Raw genomic sequence first — 20,042 nt, 5'->3', positions numbered from 1 at the left:
ACCTGTCTCAGAGTGCAGCAGTTCATCTACTGAGCTGAGCTGCCTAAGATATAGGCATGGCTTCAAAGAAAGGAACAACAAAACTCTGCTTGCTCAAGATTCAATGAGAGGCAGACAGGTACTGCCTCTCAGCCTTGTGCTCTTGAAGCAATACTTTTAGTTACTGTCAGTGGAACAACATTTCAATAGTAAGAGTACAGCAATATTGCATTTACTAAAATGCCAATTTGACTCATGAAGCAGTGTATCATACCAAACTTCATTTGGCATTTACCTCTTCGGAAGAAGGTGAGCCTGGATTTGCAGAAGTACTGCATCTGATATTAATTAGATTTCAAGAAGCAAATACTAAGGACTCTATTCTAGAAATCAAACAGTAATGTGCAATGACAGGAAGTATTAAAATCCAACACAGCAAACTAATGCAGAGGAATTGAGAAAGATACTACTTGAAGCACAAGAGATGACTGACTTGATCAGCTACTGAATGAGATTCTGCAACTGACGATATGCAAAAGGTTAAATTAAGTGCTTCTTTTTGCTCTCAGAAATTACAGACATAAAGACAGACAGACAGACTTCACTTTTATTTTAAAATAAAATGCAGGGAAAAAAGAAAGGGCTAGTGTAGTTGCAGAAGAAGGTATTTTAAGGTCTGAGATTAAAAAAAAAAGATTAAGTGGATCAGATAAACCAAAATGTTTCGGTCACAGGGCTCCCAGGCAAAACATTAAAGACAGTAAAATATAGAAGAAATTTTTTTTCTCTAGCTATAAATGCTTCAAAGAAAAACAAAATGGTTTCTCATTTGTTTAAATAAAGGTCAGTAGACATATTAGGAAGAAAATAGGTGCATTAATAAAAGACAAGCAGTATGGAATTAATTATTCCAAAATGTCTGAGAGACAGGCTACCTTTTTGATCATCTTCATCAGGAATGAAAACACAGAAAAAGTCTGAACTGTTAATATGAACAGCTTATCACAGCAAGGGGGTGTTTTTATCACTGCAAAGCACCATCTTGGTATCCTCAGATCCTGACTACACACCTGTCTGTGAGATATCATTGAGCCAAACTCACACAAAGCTCACCACCACGGGGAAAGGTGTCCTGTGTTAAATAGGAGAACGGGGCAGTTGAGTTCAAAGCCTTCTGAGGCCTTTCAAACTGCTAGTCTAGGCATACCTCGTAGGCACAATGTGTACTGGACAGGGTAAAAAGCCACCTCACCTTGACACAAGATCTGACAAGTAAGAAAAAAGTATGGGATTAGTAGTTATAAAGTCAGTCACTAGGATTTAAAAAATTGTTGGAAAATAAAGGGCGTTAAATATCTGCATTCTGAACAAGCATTTCATGCTAACAACTACTGTCATAATGACCCTTAGCAGACCTTATACTATTTTCAGTTGTGATTTATTCTCTATCTTCTATAAACTGACAACTATTATTACTTGAATATCTGGTCTGAAAACCACACAAAAACAACTAACAAGATTCTCAGAGATGTGTGATGGAGATAAATGCCTGAATGTTTGTGAAATATTCAGATCTTCTGGTAATTTGTTCCCCAAGGACACTTATAAATAAAGTGTGCAAAACCATGAGATATGTGAAATATTAAAGCCTGGAAAAATTTATTTGATGCAGCATAGAGCTAGGAGGCATATTATGCAAACCACATGATAACACTTTCTAAATATACCATCCAACAAGACTGGTTTTAGGGCCTTTCAGCAAATGCATTATACTGCTGTTAAACCATGAACCAGCAAGTGAAGTAGCTGGTACATCTAAGGAAGCTTAGCACATTTTTTCCTTCTGTACTTCATGTAAGAGAGCTTTGATGCTTTTCAGCCACCTTATTGGAAGTGTGACATTCACTGGGAACAGTGGAAAAGGCACGTTTGAAAAGTAAATGCAAAGTGGACTGCAGAGTTTTCCTTAAAGGCTTTTTTCAGTCTAGCTAAATTAGGCTTAAAATATTTCTCTTGGTATTTTAAATAATGAAAGCTATAATAATACAGTCATCATAAAAATTATTAAGAAGCTTAATCATGGCAAATTATCTTCTTTGAGACCAGTGTTGCCAGTGAACCTATTAATCTAAACCAGCCTTTCACAGGAACAACTTCCAGTCTCAAGGAAGCAAACATGAAGTAAACAACTCTCCTAATGACGTAGCGCAAACTCTGCTATTTCCATTCTCAAGAAGCTAGTGCCTTCAAGGATCATTTTACACCTTTTTCATTGGTTGACATTCATTCCAGAAATCTTTTCTCAAAAATACCCTCCAGTGAAACAGTTGGATTTTATCTAACCAAATACTCAATAAACTACAGAAAGAATAAAGCACTTTGTTTCCACACAGTTCATTTTAACATAGGGTCTCACTGGACTCTCTCAGCGGTAGAAAAAGCAATACAAGGCAGCTGAAATGCACTCATATTGCTCAGCATTTCCTGTGATTTGGCCTACTTTGAGATTTTTCTCTCCCACTCTAATAACTTTTTCTTCTAAAAAATTATATGGCAGAAGGCATAGCTCGTCTTGCATTTGTTAGATTACAGACTGCTTAGGGCATGATACCTCTGTGTTGGTGCAATGGGCTCCAGTCACATTAATGACACTCCAGCCACTTTTTTTTTTTTAACTGCAACTAAATCAACCACAATTTGGAAACCTAACTTTTAAGTAATGACTCTATTAACTAATGACTGAAGATGACAGTATACTAAAATACAGATATTGAAAAGGAAAACCTTGTATGAGCAAAAAGGACTCGTGACAATAGAGGGGTTACGGCTGCAATAGGGGTGCAAATGGAAAGGAATCCCTATTCCTTCTGATGCCTCTGGGAGGTCTGCCTTGAGCTGCATTTTATTGGTTGGCACAGCAGATATAGGAATAGCAATAATTTTGCTTTGCGAGAGACAACATTTTGTTTCTGTGGTGTTGACTAAGAAGGTAATAAATAAATCCTTGTGATATGTTAATCTGTTAATTTCAGAAAGACTGAAATGGAACTATTTTGATAACTTAGATTTTTGATAAAATAACTGCTAAATTATTTTATCAAAGCCTTTCATATACCTGGCTGTGATGATGTTGTGAATATGGATGTTATATATATGCAGATTAATTGCTTATGAATCACATGAATAAGATATCCCAAATGCATTATGAGGTATGGTCTTCATATACTTTAAATCAAGCTGTAAATTAGATACTCTAGTTCATAAAAGGGCCCACTGATCCCACATTTTACTACTCTTGAAATCACAAATTACTATTGACACCTCTTGGCTTACTAGGCCAAAGAATCTGAGAGAATGAAAAACTGTAACTAGTTCTGGGCCACATTTTCTGTTTAAGATTATTTATGGCCATTAAAAAATATTAATGCTTCCTTACTTCTGTCGAGCTAAACCTGTGGTTTTGTCAACTGATGGGTGGATGTCCAGTGTGCAACCGGGCAAAAGTAAGTCATGTGTTAAAAAAGCCCTGTCCAATGTCAGTCTGATTTGCTATGTATCATACACAACCTCTCAAGAACCACACAAGCTGCCTAAGTTGGAAAAGCACTGACATGCATCCTTAATAGAGGGAAGCTTGAAATAAATCATATGGCCAAAACCAATCACATAATGAGATGCTTGTCCAAGAGTAGGACTTCACACTTAAAGGCCTACTCCTGTAAAACTTTTGAACTAGGGTAACACTTTGTACTACCTGCTCAAAGAATTTCCAAGTCAAGTCAAGCATCTTTCTCTTGGTCTTCCAGGAGCTAAAAAAATATGGAAACAAACCAGCAAGCAAAAGACTCCAAAATAAGAGTCATGCTCATAACCATTCTCTTTTGACAAACTGGTTTCTGTCTACAGACGTGATTTACATGTTGTTCTTAGCAAAGCTAGATCAAATGGCTCATAGCTGTTACATGGAAACATATTAAGCCTTTAAAACCTGCAGTGACATGTCAAGTAATGAGGCTAAACATTCCTCATGCAATGCAGATAAATGAGAGCAGTCTTCTGGCTCAAGAAGTCTGAGAGTCGCTTTTGAGCAATTCAGAGAATCTTCTGCACCACAGCACATGGATCTGCCTCAGGTCCAGACCATGACTGTGGAAAGTGCTTTCCAAGGAACAGAGTACTACCACAAATCCATTTTGCTCTGTAAATAAAGCACATGACTTTGATCTTGCTTTCTGTGACCTACATATTTAATTGTGAACAGAAAAAGCTAATATGGCCCCAGAACTCTATTTGAACAAGTACTTACAAGAACAAGCACGTAACTCTGAAGGAAAAGAGTGTGGCAATAATCATAGATATTTATTCTTTGTCTCAGCATTACTTCTAGTACAGACAAAGAATCCATGCATAAATTTATACATACATATACTTACACACTTGTGTACATAAAAGGTTCTAGTAACTTCAGTCCCAAACTCTTTGGGCTTAAAACTTACTTATCAGCTGTGACTTACCTGACAGTGAAAAACTTATCAGTCTCCGACTTCCTTGGCCCTGGACTGAGTCTTCATTGGTGATGCTTTTAAAAATCTGCTGGGAGATAAAGAATTATAAGAAAGAGTAGTCTCCAACAACTCTCAAAGAGAGAATTGCTTAGTAACTGTCTTTTTTTACAGATTTTTAGTTAGTTTTACAACTAAGAATCAATTATATGACCAGAGATCAAAACCATGGTTTTATCTAGGTAATCATTTAACCATTAATGGCCTAAGCCATCCCTGCCTGGAAACTTTCCCTTAAAAAACCATAATGATGCAAAAATACTACTGTAATTTCAATATAGCTGTTCTTCACCCAAAAAGGAATTACTTATTAGTTAGAAGATAAAAGTATCACATAAGGATGGAGATGTGGCTAGCACGTCTTAAAACAACTTCCATCTTTATAATACCTTATTACTTGTGTGGAAAATCTTGTTCCAGAAGGTTTATTGCATACCTTTGAGAAAGACTTCTGAGAGATTGCTAGTACCCTGCACAAAAAACCTACTGTGAATTATGCTAACTATATGCATTGAGGGTGAACTGGAAAAAAGAATTAAAATCCATAGATTACTCTTTGTACTCCACAGTTCAGTTTTTAATGTCAGTCTTTGGTTCAGCAAGTTATTGGTGAGCTGCTGTTGTGCAAATTAGGCCCCAAGCTGCCTTCTGGCTGTGATCAGAGCTGGGAAGCAAGAACACCCATGGGAGAAGCCCACCACCAGCAGTTTCTGTGTGGAGCCCCTGAGCAGGGCAGAGGAGATGCCATCGGGTGTCAGACTCCGAGCTCAGCAGGGAGAGGGTGCTATGAGTACTGCTTCCCACCGACTTTGGAGTCAAACCAAGTGCTGCTCTGCCCCCAGGAAGCAGCAGCTCCATGTCACTCTTGCCACCCAGCTTTCAGCCAAAAAAGAAAAACAGCATTTATGCAGTGAAGTTCCAATTTCTGATGGTAAACAGCAACTGAAGTCCCACTCAGCTGTGACTCATTGCTCGGTATATTAAATATTGTGTAGTCAAGCTTAACTTAGAAGACAAGCTGCTCTCTGCCCCCAGATAGTGCAAAACCTGGGCAAGTGAGTACTTGCCCAGCTAGCAGGGATTAAACAACCTCACATGGATGAGATGAGACCCAGATCAAAAATATATGGATGAATTTAGACATCCTTATAAAATAATGGGTTCTGCAGGACCTGACTTTTAGTCATAATCATTTTGTTTCTTCCAGATTATCTAAATGGGGTAAAAGGTACTGAGCAGGGCAGGACTATGAAGAAATTCCAATAGAAACATCCCTATTGGATCACAGCTAATTAGTTGCAATTGTACTATTGGCCTTCTCAGCAAAGTAGGTTTCAACATGATTATTGAAGCTGCCACTGATTTCTGGATAGACACACATTTAAATCAGAATGTATGTGACTATGGGAATTTTATGACAAGAACTCAACAACGTTACCAGCCAAAGCTGTGACCCCATCAAGAAACAATGACATTTCCTTGTCAACATGTATTTTTCATGCTATGTCACTGCCCAATAATAATTACACATTATGCTTTAATGCTTCCTTTTATGGTCTTTTCATGATTTTGTCCAGGATAGCAACAGAGCCAACCAATCTAGATATGTGCACGTTTGCAGAAGGTGTTTTTTTCTAGTCCTTTAACATTTTTCTGGGGTTTTATTTAGACCTGCCATGTATGTCATACAACACGCCAGTATGAATAGTTCAGCAGACTACACTTTGAACAAACTGCGTGGATCTGATGGGGTCCTGCAAACCTGTTCAAAACTTAAAAATATTTGGTATTAAATGACCCTTCAAGGGCCATATCTACATTAGTGAAACTATATTGAGACAGTCATAATAGACTGTTGTCACAAATCCTGATAAAAAGCAAAGCATCCTCAGCATGGTCAAACTTGCACTAGCAAAGCTTGCCATTTATACAAGGGGAGTAATAACACATCCAGTCCCATAAGTGAAACAACAACAAAATAAATGTATTTGCTCCTGAAGGGTCCATCTGTTCTGTGAAGCAGGTGCACCCCACAGCGTCCTGTCAAGTGCTCACCATTCAGCCATACAATCAGGGTACTAAAAGCCAGCCCTGCTGTGCAAACGAGTTCCATCCTCAGTAGCTGACCCCTGCATAACTCTCTAAGATGCAGCACTACATCAGCATGCCAGGCGTTTTGAGAATGCTTAGCGATTAACCTTAGCAAAATGAAACACTTGCTGGAAGCTTTTCCAATTTTCTTCCTGGCCAGGTAGATGAGAAAGGGAATGCAGGGCAGAAAGGCTGAAGGAGAGAAGCTTTTGTCCTTTGGTTTGAGGCCTGTGATGCACCATTAAAAACTTCATACAGCTGAGCCTCCTGTGTAGCTGTCATCACAGACCTGTGCTCCTCATCCTCCAGTGGTCTGAAGGCACTGGTCTGTATGCTCCTCACACATACACAGCACCTTCTCACCCATGATAGGGTCCTTAGGCATGCCAGGGCACATGCCAGAGCAGGGTCAGGAGCAGAAAACATCCTCTCTCAAAGAGTAGGAAGGGTAATACGAAAGCTATGAAAGTCATTATACTTTAATATTGTCATTTCAAGAAGTCAGAAGGAATGGCAAGGAAGTAAGAGAGACAAATCTCCCAACATTAAGTCTGATTTTCTTAAAATAAGAAGAGCTATTTGCTGCAGTTTAGATTCACTGTTTTCCAGTGCAGTACCAGACTGTCCCCAGTAATGCGGACAAGGCTGTACTTGATGCAGAGCAGGGCCGAAGAGGGCAAGTGGTCACCAGAGCTCATCAGCAGCCATATCAAATGGGTTTCATAGTATCTTTAGGCCTGGGATAGGCATGTGCACACCGTTCCTGCTTGCCATTTATCATGAAGGAAATCCAGACTGATTTTAGTGGCTGCAGTATAACTACATTGGGAGTTTTATCACTGTAAGTAAACCTTGAGTTTAGTCATCAGAGGTAAAAACCCCTCTATCTTATCAACTGCCACTTAAAACACAGTTAGCTGTGTTTTAGACAGACAGACAACATTCATCTCATTACTTGACATCCTATGGACTTGAAGTCCTTCACATGAAAAGGAACAAATGTCATTTTCCCTCACTAACTTCTGGGCTTTGTTATGCCCTTGAAGTGAGAGCTCAGTCTGAATTAGCTTGATATTTTTATTTTATAATGCCATTTCTGCACATTTCACAACCCAGCCTAATTATTTTACAGGTCCTGCTGATACAAAACAGAATTAATATGCTTTTACTACATATTTCTGCTATATCTAGACATGAAATGGTACATGAGCTGCAAATTCAAGCCTAGCTGAATCTCTCTCCAAAAACCAAAGGCTTCCTGAACTGGGTTCAAACCTCCTTTTGATTTCTTTGAATGTAGCTGGAGTCAGCATCATTGCCACTGATGTCAGCACATCCATTCAAACACTAAGAGAAGCATCAGTACTTCCTTTAAAATATTCTCCAGTAAACATACACTATAAAAAACCACACACTTCTGGTCTGTGATAGAGTTTCTCAGCCTCTGAAGCAAAGTGAAAGATGACTACCAGCACCTGTGATGGCCAGCTGTGAAACATGGGAAGGTACTTAAGGCCAGACTGAAGCCTGTTGGGACTTGCTGACCTCAGGAAACAGTACAGCTCTGGTAGTGCTTTTCATTTTCTCAGTACAGAGGAAAAAACAAGACCAAAGGAGAAGACTGAAAGCTAAAAATAATAGTCTTGTCCTGGAATCACTTTTCCTTGTGAGTAGCTCCTGCAAATGCTAGAAGGAAGCTATGTGACCTTGAATGAGAAAGAAGGCAGATTTCACACTAGCGAAGGGTGCCCTTGAGACTCCTTTTCTCTTTAGCCATGGTATGTGTTATGAAAAAAGTAATCATCTTGAGAAAGCCCAAAGTATTAGAGTTCATCAGTTCTTGCTGAGGCAAAACTCCAAGCGCATCACTAAAAATTTCTCTAAGCAAAAAGCCAGAAACAGAGACTCTCATAAGTAATAAGAAATATCTCCTAAAATACCTTTCCCTTCACTAGTCTACCTAAATATGTGGAAGAATAACAAGGGCAATACTCTTGCTCCTGAAAATAAAGTCGCTTACAGGGCACCCTTAGGGTGCCCCTATTCAGCCTCCCTGTTGCTCTAGGTTATGATGAGGCAAATACTTTTCGACACAGGTACAGTGTGAATACAGGTCTGGAAGAAACTAATTGCTGTAACTGTGTTTACCTGGTGATGTACTAGAAAACCTGCTTTTGGACACCACAGTGACCAGTTATAGTGCAGCATACTGGTAAAACCTCCTTTACAGCATTAAATTCCTTTTAGCATGTTTGTCTATTGTGCAGCAAACCTTAACTGTTCCTAAAGTCCTGCTGATACAAAACAGGATAAATATGATTGTATTACGTGCATCTATCACAGCTAGACATGCACAGCTGACAAATACAAGCACTTACTCCTTTTCCCACACACAGTACAGGAAAACACTCTTATGTCTTAGTGTTCTGTAGCACTCTTCCTCTCCAGAAGGAAAAGGATTTCTGTCTTCCATCAGAAGGAAGAGGACATTTTTGGCCACTGTGCATGCATGAAGAGATTCAACAAAGCTAAGTGAATTCTCTTTTCCCATAAGTAGAAGAAAGACCTAGATTAATTAATCTCACTGTTCACTGACAGTCAAAGCAGTTCTGTATCAGTAGCTTCTGCTGCAAAAGAATGGTGGCGTTTAACTGATATAAATTACCTTCCACAGGTCAGTATTTCTTTCATTTAAACAGAGGAAATCACAGAGATATTAAAATCAGTGCTGCACTGTTTGCTTTCATTGACTTTATATCATGGCGAACATCGTGGACATGACCTAATGCTCAATATAATCAAGTTCCCATTTTAAAAGATGCTAATTAAAACCTAGAATATTTTACAATGATAGCACAGATTGTAACTACAGTAATATCTAACACAGTTTAAACAGTCAGGTACTGTAACCTGGCAAGGCTCTAGCTGGGGCAATACTATATATCCACAAGGGCTTTTCTTTTAAAAAGTAGATCTAAGGACATATTCAAAGTATTCAGAAAAGCTCACACTTCCAAGCAGTACTATCCAGACCTATAATCAAGTCTACAATGAAAGAAGGCTGGAAACTACAAATGTAAAGCAGCAAAATACTTTCTGTTTGTACACACTGGCTCTGAGGATGAAAAGCAGTAGATTACAGCATTACAAAAAGGGAAGACTACAACCCGTGCTTGGTTCAAATCAAAAGTGAAAAATAGACTCAACTTAAACCCAAATTGTGCATCAGCAAACAGAAAAGGTATTGCTAGATGTGCCATAGCTAAAGATGTGGTATTGCAGTGCAAAAGACAGGCTGTCCAGTCACTGCCTGCACTACGCTTACTTCAAGCTCCAGTTCTCTGTTCTCTGCTTTTCAAGACCACTGAATTTGCCAGCAGATTTAAAGCAAAATAAGTAAGGTTAACAGCCTTGCTGATTTCAGTTTAAACTAGCTTGGAGCTATTGTTCTAATAGACCAGAGTGTACATGGCACAGGAGTCCAGAACAGTCCTCAAAAATTTTTCCCCCCTAACCTACTTCTGTTGGCTTTTACTGTTGCACTCTTGACTTCACTTAATGCTTAACATTAGGTCAACTCTCCGAAACAAGTGGAAAAAGGCTTACATTTTCTACAGCTTAGCAGTGAAGCATCTTATCACAGTAAGAGAAAATCAGACATCATCCTGAGTTCACTCTTCATATTCTACCATCTTCTTCAGAGAGGGAATTCCTCAGTACATCTGCAAATGAGTGAATACTCCTGTTCCCTCCCAGGTGCTGAATTTAAAAATAAACTGTTTTGTAAAAAAATTCACTAAGCAAACACAGACTAAGCGCCTCCTTTCACACCCTCACTTGGCTTCTTCAGCGAAGAAGCTGCTCTGGGATGCAAGGGGCAAATTCTGAAAGGAGCAAATGAGGATCTGAGCTCCCTGACTGCCACTGACAGAATTATGTCTGTCTATAATCCCAGGCACCACTTTGAAAATCTACCCCTAATTAGTGGCAGTGCTTCAGCTGCAACCCCCACTCTGCTAACAGAATTATCCAGCTCTTGAATGCAATATATTCCACTTATCCTGTTAGCTTGTTAAGCCATTGTGCTGGCACAGTGGTATTTTTCTATCAGGTGCTTCCAAACAGCTGCCAGCTTCTCCAGGAGCAGCCTGACTCCTGCTGGGCGCCCTGCCGCCGGCTCACGTCCCTGAAGGACTGTGGCCACACACATACACACAGAGGCTTCCCCAAGTGCCATGGTCAGCAGCACTCTAGCCTTGTAATAGACCACTGTTAAAAACGAGAGCAAGCTCCTGGTACTAAAGTGATTCCAGCATTTATTACAATAAAAAGAAAGGCCTAAAGCAAGCGGGCCTGCAGGCTGAGCACAAGCGTTCCCGTCGAGGATGCTGCAGCGCCGGCGCTGGGTCTTCAGCAGCGATGTCCCATGATGTTCCAGGTGGAGCAGCACACATTCAGAGGGTCAGCTGCAACCTTTTTATCCTGTTTTTTGTCCCTTTGGATTGGTTTCTTTTTGGATTGGATCCTTCATTTGCATGAAGGTTTAAGGCACTTGATTGGCCCATTACAGTTCTGTCCAGGCTGGCTTGTTTTGCATGGGGGGTGGCGCACTTAGGTGTATTATGGTACGTTGAGTAGCTTATTTCTTATAACTATCCTTTTAACCCCTTTTACAATATAACAACCAAACTAACAGTACATGCTTAACAATTATCAACTATTTTACAAGTTTCTAATCTATTTTTAACACCACCTTCTCAATGCCACTCCCTAATTAAGTAGAGAGTCTGTTTTTTGTGGGCATATGACAATTACCCTCTCTTTGCAGAACATGTCTTTTGCCCCACCCTGCAATAGTATTTATTACCTTATTTATTCCCAGGACACAGACGTTTTTAATTCCAAAAACTCTTGTCCTAGAAACCCTTTAAATAAGGAGCAAGTAAACAAGTAAACATTTTTTCCCCCTTGGTAAACATTATGCATTTTTTCAGCAGATTCTAGATTACAAACTGTAGCAGCCAAACTAAAATACTGGGAAAAAACCCTGCTGCTTAGTGAAGTGCCTCAGTGACATCCTCTAGAAGGCAACTATCAACAGGCTTACGGCAAGAGGACATCCAGTGAGAGTGCATACCAAGTATATGGAGGTTTCCAGGTTGGCATGAAGCTATTTCATATTCCCCAACCAATCCTATGTGCCTAGAATGCTCTTTCAGCATAACCAGAATCACAAATAAGGATGCTGGGAGCAAACACTTCCAACTAAAACAAAATCAAGAACTGAGGCAAGAAATCAGTACCTCCCACAGAGTCCAATAGCTTTTTCTTCCAAAAATTTAATAAATGCGCTTTTTAATTGTTTCAACAACCGTGCCTAATAAACTTCAATTATTCTTTGGCAGCAGAGGAAAGACTTTGATTAGAGATTCTGATCTTCCTTCACTCTTTGAAACTTTATTTAAATAGTCTTAGATTTTCAGACGCTGAAAGACAATCACAGATGCATGTGGTAGGCTTTGGGTTGCTGTTTCTGGGTTGAGGGCTGGACTACATCTAAGCAGCATATATTTCACTTATACCCATCAAACTTTGGGGAGGATTGTTTTCTGCAGCATATCCCACCAACTGCCCCCACACTGGTTCTAAGACTGCAGGTTATTTGGTGGCAATGACCCCATGAGCCTTACAAAGTCTCTCGGCAAGATTAAAGTGGTCCAAAACATGACAGTATTTTACAGACTCAATGTTCAAAATAAGCTCCAGTTTAGTTAGCAGGGAAGATGGCTCCTTGTTGTTGCTAAACAGCTTTGTGTTTCCCAGTGTTACCACCATCCAGAAAAGAAACTCTAAGAAAATCTGTTGTTATGATCAGATTTACATCAGGCAGCTGCCTAATGCAGACCAGTATTGGCCCTGTAAATCTGACAGGTCCATACATAGACTATTAACGTGCTTAAGCACCCTGACAGCAAGAACTGCTCGTAAATATTATCCTCTCTGGAACACCTAAGCAATATCCTGCAAGCCACCGAAATAAGTGGGAAGTTTGCCATTGACAGATGAAGAGGCCTATTGGACACCGATTGGATCATGTAATTTTGTATAAAATTTGCCCCACAGACTTCAAAATCAAACTTTTCATGAAAACACTTTGTATGCAGAATTAAAAAATTGCACCTTTTTTCTCTGCCTATGAAACGACCGGAGTCACCAAAACATAGGACACATATAGTGGAAACACTGACACATCCATGATGTCTATGAAAGGCAGGAAACTATCAGCAGCTGCCTTCACTCCAGCTTCAGAAGCTCCTCACTCTTCTGACATGGTTTGGGTGGGACGAGTGCACAGATGAGTAATGCTGACACTCGAGGGAGAGTGAGGGAGAGAATGCATCTTTCAGCTAAGCCACGTTTAAAGAAGGGCTCAGAGCATTAGTCATGCTGACAAAGCTCTGGACAAGGGAACCGAGGCAATGACCCTTTGCACCATAAAAGAAGCAGCTAGGCAGCGAACAATGCCCATTCTTCTAAATGAATGCCTCAAATACCAGTTCAACTATGAATACCATTATTTCCAGAAGTGAGTTACAGACACTTTACTTTCAGCCTTGGGTCCCACTTTGGGCAGAAATGATGCAACTGTAGATTTATAGTCTGAATTTAAAAGTAGAGAAATATCTGTGCTACTTCAGATGTCCCTCGATCTTGCTGAATTCCTAATAAAACATTTCACTACACAGAGCATTTTTCAAGTCAGGATGCCGCAGAAAGAATAAAGCTGAGAAGAAAAAAAATTTCTGCTTTTACATTATCTACAATCAGTTAATGCAACCACATTCACACTCAGTGTTTCTCCTTTTAGCAGATCCATTAGACTCAGCAGAAACTGCTTATCTCACCTTAGCAAACCCATGGGTTTTGTTTTTTATTTGTTTGCTTGTTTTGCTGTTTGTCTGATTTTGTGGTTGTTTTATTTTAATCTTTTCTATTTTAAAATAGCCTTTGTTTTCCACCTGGCTTCTGCTGTCGACAGCACTTGATGTTTTGTTTTTCTCAGGTTTCTGCTTTCTAGAACAGCAGGCTTTAAAAAGTCAACAGCCTTCTCCAGCGAAGTGGGCTTGTGGGAATACTGATTGTAATCAAACTGACATACAATAAACAATGTTGGATGAGATCTCCTGAAGTCACCTGACCCTTCAGTCAAAACAGGTCCAACTTAGAGCAGGCTACTCTGGGCCCTGTCCAGTTCAGCTTTGAGTATCTCTGAGGATGGAGATCCCACAAGCTCTCTGGGCAACCCATTCTAATGTTTGACTACTCTCTCGACACAAAAGATATTCCTAAAGCCTAATCAGAATGTCTCTTGCTGCAGCTTGTGCCCATGACCTGCTATCATTTCAACATGTGTTGTGACTAGAGTCTGCCTCCTTCCCTACAATATCCCATTAGGGAGTTAAAGGAATCAGTAACATTCCACATAAGAATTCCCTTAGGACTGAATAAATAAATCCAGCTCTATCTCTGCCACTCCTTGTATGTAAAGTCCAGTCTGAAGGATGAAGAAAACAGAGGCCAGACTCATTCTGAAAATGAGTGTGGCAGGGCACTAAGCAAACCTGAGGTGTAGGAAGGACTTCTGGGGAGAAGCAGCTTTTACAAAATCTGATCTCCAGTCAGAGATTAATTCATTACAGCAATTTGGTCACCACCAAAAGCCTTGTGAAGGATTTGTCTTGGTGCATACTGGACACAAGTCTTCTGAACATAAAGTCACTAAAATATCGTAGGATGGGAAAGTGGTGTCAACTAAATGCAGGAGTGTTGTCATTTCAAGGAAATCATTAACTACGGAAGACCTGCAGGCCAAGCCTGACATGGACACAGGTCACCTCCACAGCAACGAGGAGATGTCTCACATGCCTGGGCTCTCCGGCCAGCTCTGACCACCCCACTATGAGGCTCACACAGCTATCAGCTGCCTGTCTGAGAGGCAGCTGAGGGGTCCTAAAGGCCGGTTGTGGTCAGCACTCAGCATGCTTTTCAGGCAGTCTAGACCTCTCCTAATCCAGAAGCTCTTCAAAATGTTGAAAGGAAGAAGCCAAAATAAAGGTGAAAGAAATTTACTAGAAATGGAAAAACTAGAACCAGAAAAGAGGAAAAAAGGCAAGAGTCTATAGAACAAAAGTGGAAAACAAAGGGAAAAACCAGTGGAGGATGCAATAAGGAAAGCAAGAAATTAATTTCTAAAATTCCAGATCCTTACATCCTAAAAAGATTCCCTTCCTCCGTTTCAGATACATCTCAAAACACCCAAGCCAAACACCAGAAAAATCCCAATACTCCAACAGTGATCACTACAGCTTTTTTAGAACTCAAACCTGACAGCAGCAGCTTTCAAACTTGCCTATGACAAAGGTGAGATCCTTTGCAGAAAAATAAGAGAAATAAACAGGCTGCTTTAAAAACCAGGGTTCCCTGACAACAGTGGCACTTGCAGACTTTTCTGGTATTACATTTTAAAAATTCACACATAACTGACTCAGGCGTACAATAACAGCCCTAGGCTGCCCTCAAACATCTCACCTCTGGAATCACAGTCCAGAGTTGTAGTCTGCCAGAAAAAAAGTCACAAATGTGTTGGTATTCGAGATATAATCATTATGCATTTTGTGAACTGAAGTTTAACAATTACACAGAGTTAGGTAGGTATTATGAGAGGTGCTGGCTGTCCTTTGCTAAGAGTATCAACATGTGGTTTAATTCATGTGGTTTATACTTAGGTTCACCACCAAGTCCTGCCACACAGCTGTAAGGGCAAAAACTGCCCAGTGTAAATAAAAATCAGACTTGATGAGTTAAAAAGGGAAGTGTGTAAGAACAATTTAGTTGCTTTCCATCAGACTTTATAGATGTAAGAATTTAAGCCTCCTTTTAAAGGGGACATATTGAGTGGGGAGGTGCTGCATGTTTTCAGTACAGATGGAAACAAGCTTGCCTGAGAACTCAGCTAGCTAGCCAGGGAAAAAAGAGCCAGATATTTAATGGAAAAGGAAAGTGTTTCTCAAGAGATTCAAGGATTAAAAATTAACAAAGGGTTCACAATTCTATTAAAGAAATATTCTTATGCACATCTGCTGATAAAAAACATACTGACCTACACCAATTTCTCCACTTGTAAGAAAGCTTGAGAACAAACGAGGTCTGAGTAATAGTTATAGGAAAAAATTGTTTTAAAAAGTGTGCAATATTATTTAACTTTATTCTATCAACAAAACTATGTTAAGGGAACATGGTTATCCTGTCAAGCTTCAAGAAATCATGAAATGCAAACCTAAGATAACTGTGAAGCACAAAGTCTGCCTCTTGATACATAAATTTTAATGCTTCTTTTTTTAGCTGTCTCCCATCATAACTTTTTCCCAATGCAACATTATAAATGTATTTTTGGATCACCCAGGTTTTGCGTGAAGTTGAGTACAGGCAATGCAAGATACACTCAACATACAGATAAAACAAAAGAAATCTTGATCATAATAGGGCTTGCATGCACGTGCACATGGACATGTTTCTTGGGATGCTGAAAAACCTTTCTGGCTTTTAGTCACCACTTGCTCCTCTCTATTGCCTACTTAGGGTATTTCTACTGAAACAACCTGCAAGTTATTGAAGGTTATCCAGAAACATTCAAAATGACCTACAAATCCACCTGTTATAAATGCCTGCAATTTCACCTCATTGTCATTTCCTCAGTCATGTCTGCTGATTTTAGGTTATCTGAGGGTATGAGTTATTTCAGAAGAGATCTTAAGTACTGGCTATTTTTATAAAGGATTATGCATTGCAAAATGACAATAATCTCTTCTCTCCCCGGATGTTTCTCCCTGCCCCTCTTCTTTCCAGGACTAAGGAAAGCAAAGAAAACAAAAGAAAGATATTTCAAGAAAATTAAATTATTTTTCTCTATTACTCTGGCTGCTGGAAAGTCCTTGGTTACTGAAAATCCAATCAGGACTAAATTGCTGGCATCTATCAGCTGTAGAAGATATGAAACTTCAGTGCAGAGCTACACACAGATTCAGTGCAGGCTACAGATGTGACTTTAACAAATTCTGTGACCTCCTTCTTTCCCTCTTCATGTCTGGCTGTTTGGCTGCTGCTCTGATGTAAAGAAATTTACACAGTACTTTAAAACAGGCATGTCGGAACAGGAGAGCTGCTGAAATTTGTTTAATATTGCTGAGTGAGAGACTGGGCACACAACTGCCCATCTCGGATATCTTCATATCTTGGCTTGTATTCAGATACTTGTGATACAGATGTGTGGACACAAGAAGAGGTCTTGTACCTATCTTGTACCTATCCCCCAGCTTTCCCCACACTGTGCCAGCTTTCCAGCTGCCCACAGGAAACATGACATCCTTTAGCTTAGGAATATGTGATTCCACTAAAATCTGTGTTACATTTGTGGGTGGTTCAGAGACTCTATTATCTGTACACCTACCCAAGCATTTATCAGTATTCTCAACTATGCATCAAAGATTTGTAAAATTGTACTCTGCTTTGGCTCAGCAAATTCACCACTTACATGTTCAGCTTATTTCTCATTTGTGTGTCCTAAACATTTCCCTCCCATCTGAAAACCTGCAGGCTACAGCTCTGACAGCAACACAGAGCACAGGCAGTTTGGTCACTGCATCAGACCTCAGTCAGAAACCATAGTTAAGTCCCCATGCTCTTTTCTGAAAGAAAAGAAAACAAACAAAAAAGCACAACCAAAACAACAACCAAAACCAATTTAACTCAACTTTGCATTAGACTCCAAAGCACCTTGTCCACAGTGACATGCCTTACAGCAGTAAGTAATTTTAAATAGCCATACAAAGAAACACAATGTAAATAACTTGCATCCAGCCCGTATTTGTGCAGTAGATCACCCAGGCTTTGAGAGAAGGACCAACTGAATAGGCAGAAAGATCTCTACTACTTCAGTGGATCTGGTTTTCAGGTTGCTGTAATCTACACCAATGGATTTAAAGCCCATAGCCACACCTTTGTAATCATCTCTCCCTGCAGATTAGCCTTCATCCTCCCTTTTCACTTGGCAGTGTGTTTGAGATACAGTAGTAAATACTGTTAAACAAAAGACCATCTCCAAGAAATGAGCCTCTGACATCCTAACATTGTTTTACAAACCTCACAGATATTTTAAAAAATAAAACCATAAATACAATTACAGAATACAATAATTCTGCTGTATTTACCATGTTTTCCTGATGTCCTATTTTTCTATTGTTACAGAAATTACAATAAGAATTTTACAAAACAAGTTTCTTCACTGTCCCAGCTCCATCTACTTATTTTGCCTCATTCATTGCGAGCTCTTAAAGAGCCATTTGGGATTTTATTCATTGCTTCGGATAAGCAGTGAGTTACTGTTTTTTTCCTGTACATCTTTTAAAATTTATTCAACATCTTAAGAAGGCTTATCCACACAAACAGCTGTCTCTCAGCTAATATTTGCATTCCTTCTTCAACGTGAGTCATTTCTTCTTTGTTCTAAACTAATCAGCATGGCTTAGTATGCCAGTTTCCCTGAATGGACATGTCAGTCAGAAACCTGACTGTGGTGGTGTTCACAGGGGTCCCAGGAAGAGGGAAGAGATGAGGATCTGACTCCATGTTTCAGAAGGCTTGATTTACTATTTTATGATATACATTATATTAAAACTATACTAAAAGAGTAGAAGAAAGGATTTCATCAGTAGGCTAGCAAGCAAGAAGAAGAATGGAATGATAACAAAATCCTGTGACTGACAGAGACAGTCTGGACAGCTGAACTTTGACTGGCCTTTAATTAGAAACAACTACATGAGACCAATCACAGATGCACCAGCTGTATTCCACAGTAGCAGATAATCATTGTTTACATTTTGTTCCTGAGGCCTCTCAGCTTCTCAGGAGAAAAAATCCTAAGGAAAGGATTTTTCATAAAACATGTCTGTGATACCTGACCACTGTGCTTTTTCAGCACAGCTAATACTTACTATTAAGTCTTCTGCTTTGTCTCATCAGTTAATAGGAATTAAGAGCAGATTAAAGTCTATGATAACAACTTTCATTAGAGAATTTGTAACCCTTTTGGAAAACATTAATTCTTAGCACATACCCAAGAAGTAAAACATTGCCACCCACATCTGAGGTGAAATATAAGGATGACCAACGGCAGTGCTACATAACTGTGGTGGTTTTGTAAAAACCACTACAATAACAAAGCTGAACAAGACATTTAAAAATGGCAAAATTAGCTTGAAATCACAGGTACTAAACATGGGCCATCATTAAGAAACTAAAATCTGAACAATTAGAATTCACACATTAAGTCAGACAGTCTTGAAAAAATGTCAGCCTGATTTTAATGATAACCAGAACATGGGCTTCTTGTCTCCATGAAAGCACAATGTCCTCCCAGAAACATGACTGGAAATAACTTCCTGGGTGTCCTGGATTTAGCTAGGGTAGAGTTAATTCCTCAGTAGCTGTTAGATGTGATGTGTTTTGGATTTGGAATGAGAATGGTATTGATTACACACCGATTATTTGGCTTTTGTTGTTTTTATCCCAGGTCAAAGACTGTTTTTTCCTTGTCTCATGCTTTTCCAGTGAGGAGCTTAACAAAAGAAACTGGGAGGGAGCACATCTGGGGCAGGTGACCTGAACTGTCCAAAGGGATATTCCAAGAGATTACCATGGAATATTCCAAGAGATTACCATGGAGATTACCATGCCCAGTATATAAACTGGGGGGAATTATCTAGTAGGAAAGTTGATCTGGGTTTGGGAAAAGGGGGCTGGCTTCATTCAGCAAGAGGTGTTGTGTGCTGCATCACCTGTTTTTCCTATTATTATTATTATTATTACTGTAATTATTATCATCATTTAACATTATTACTGTGGTTTAATTTATCATCAATTATTAAACTTTTCCTATCTCAAAGTACAAGTTTACCTTTGATTCTCCTCACCATTCCATGGGGGTGGCTGGGGAGAGGAGATAGGTTAAGTGAGTTACTGCATGGTGCTTTATTTCCAGCTGGATTTAAACCAGTGTCTTGGTTTAGAGCAAAATTTTGGGAGAGAGAGAGAGAGTCCCCAGAGGGGCTCTAGTAGGAAGATAAATTCAATCGGCCCCTCCCCCCCCACAACCAGTCTGGGAGAAAATACCTCCTTGAAGAAAAGTGGAAAAAAGCTGTTTATTAAACAATAGAACCTAACAATATTAAAACAATAAAACCCCTTGCCACTCTAAAAGAGATGACCAACTGAGAAAACCCCCCGGGTTGCAGCCCAGCTCACTCAGTCTCTTATCAGTCCTTCTGGTGCTGGAATTGTCGCAGGCCAGGCCCG

The 20,042-nt window shown here is 39.6% G+C and overlaps 1 protein-coding gene across 1 annotated transcript in view; it reads right to left on the bottom strand.

The window, feature by feature from the left end:
- The window catches only part of HECW1 (HECT, C2 and WW domain containing E3 ubiquitin protein ligase 1), a 236,178-nt gene that overhangs the window by 95,910 nt on the left and 120,226 nt on the right, over positions 1 to 20,042 (bottom strand). Inside the window, exon 5 of the mRNA XM_005425695.2 lies at positions 4,494 to 4,569. Within this exon, the coding sequence (XP_005425752.2) occupies positions 4,494 to 4,569 (76 nt within the window). The remainder of the gene's footprint in view (positions 1 to 4,493; positions 4,570 to 20,042) is intronic.

The sequence above is a fragment of the Geospiza fortis genome, unplaced genomic scaffold (assembly GCF_000277835.1).
Source record: "Geospiza fortis unplaced genomic scaffold, GeoFor_1.0 scaffold265, whole genome shotgun sequence".
Taxonomy (NCBI): Eukaryota; Metazoa; Chordata; class Aves; order Passeriformes; family Thraupidae; genus Geospiza; species Geospiza fortis.
Note: the sequence above shows the minus strand (reverse complement) of the source record. Positions and strands in the feature narration are given on the sequence as shown.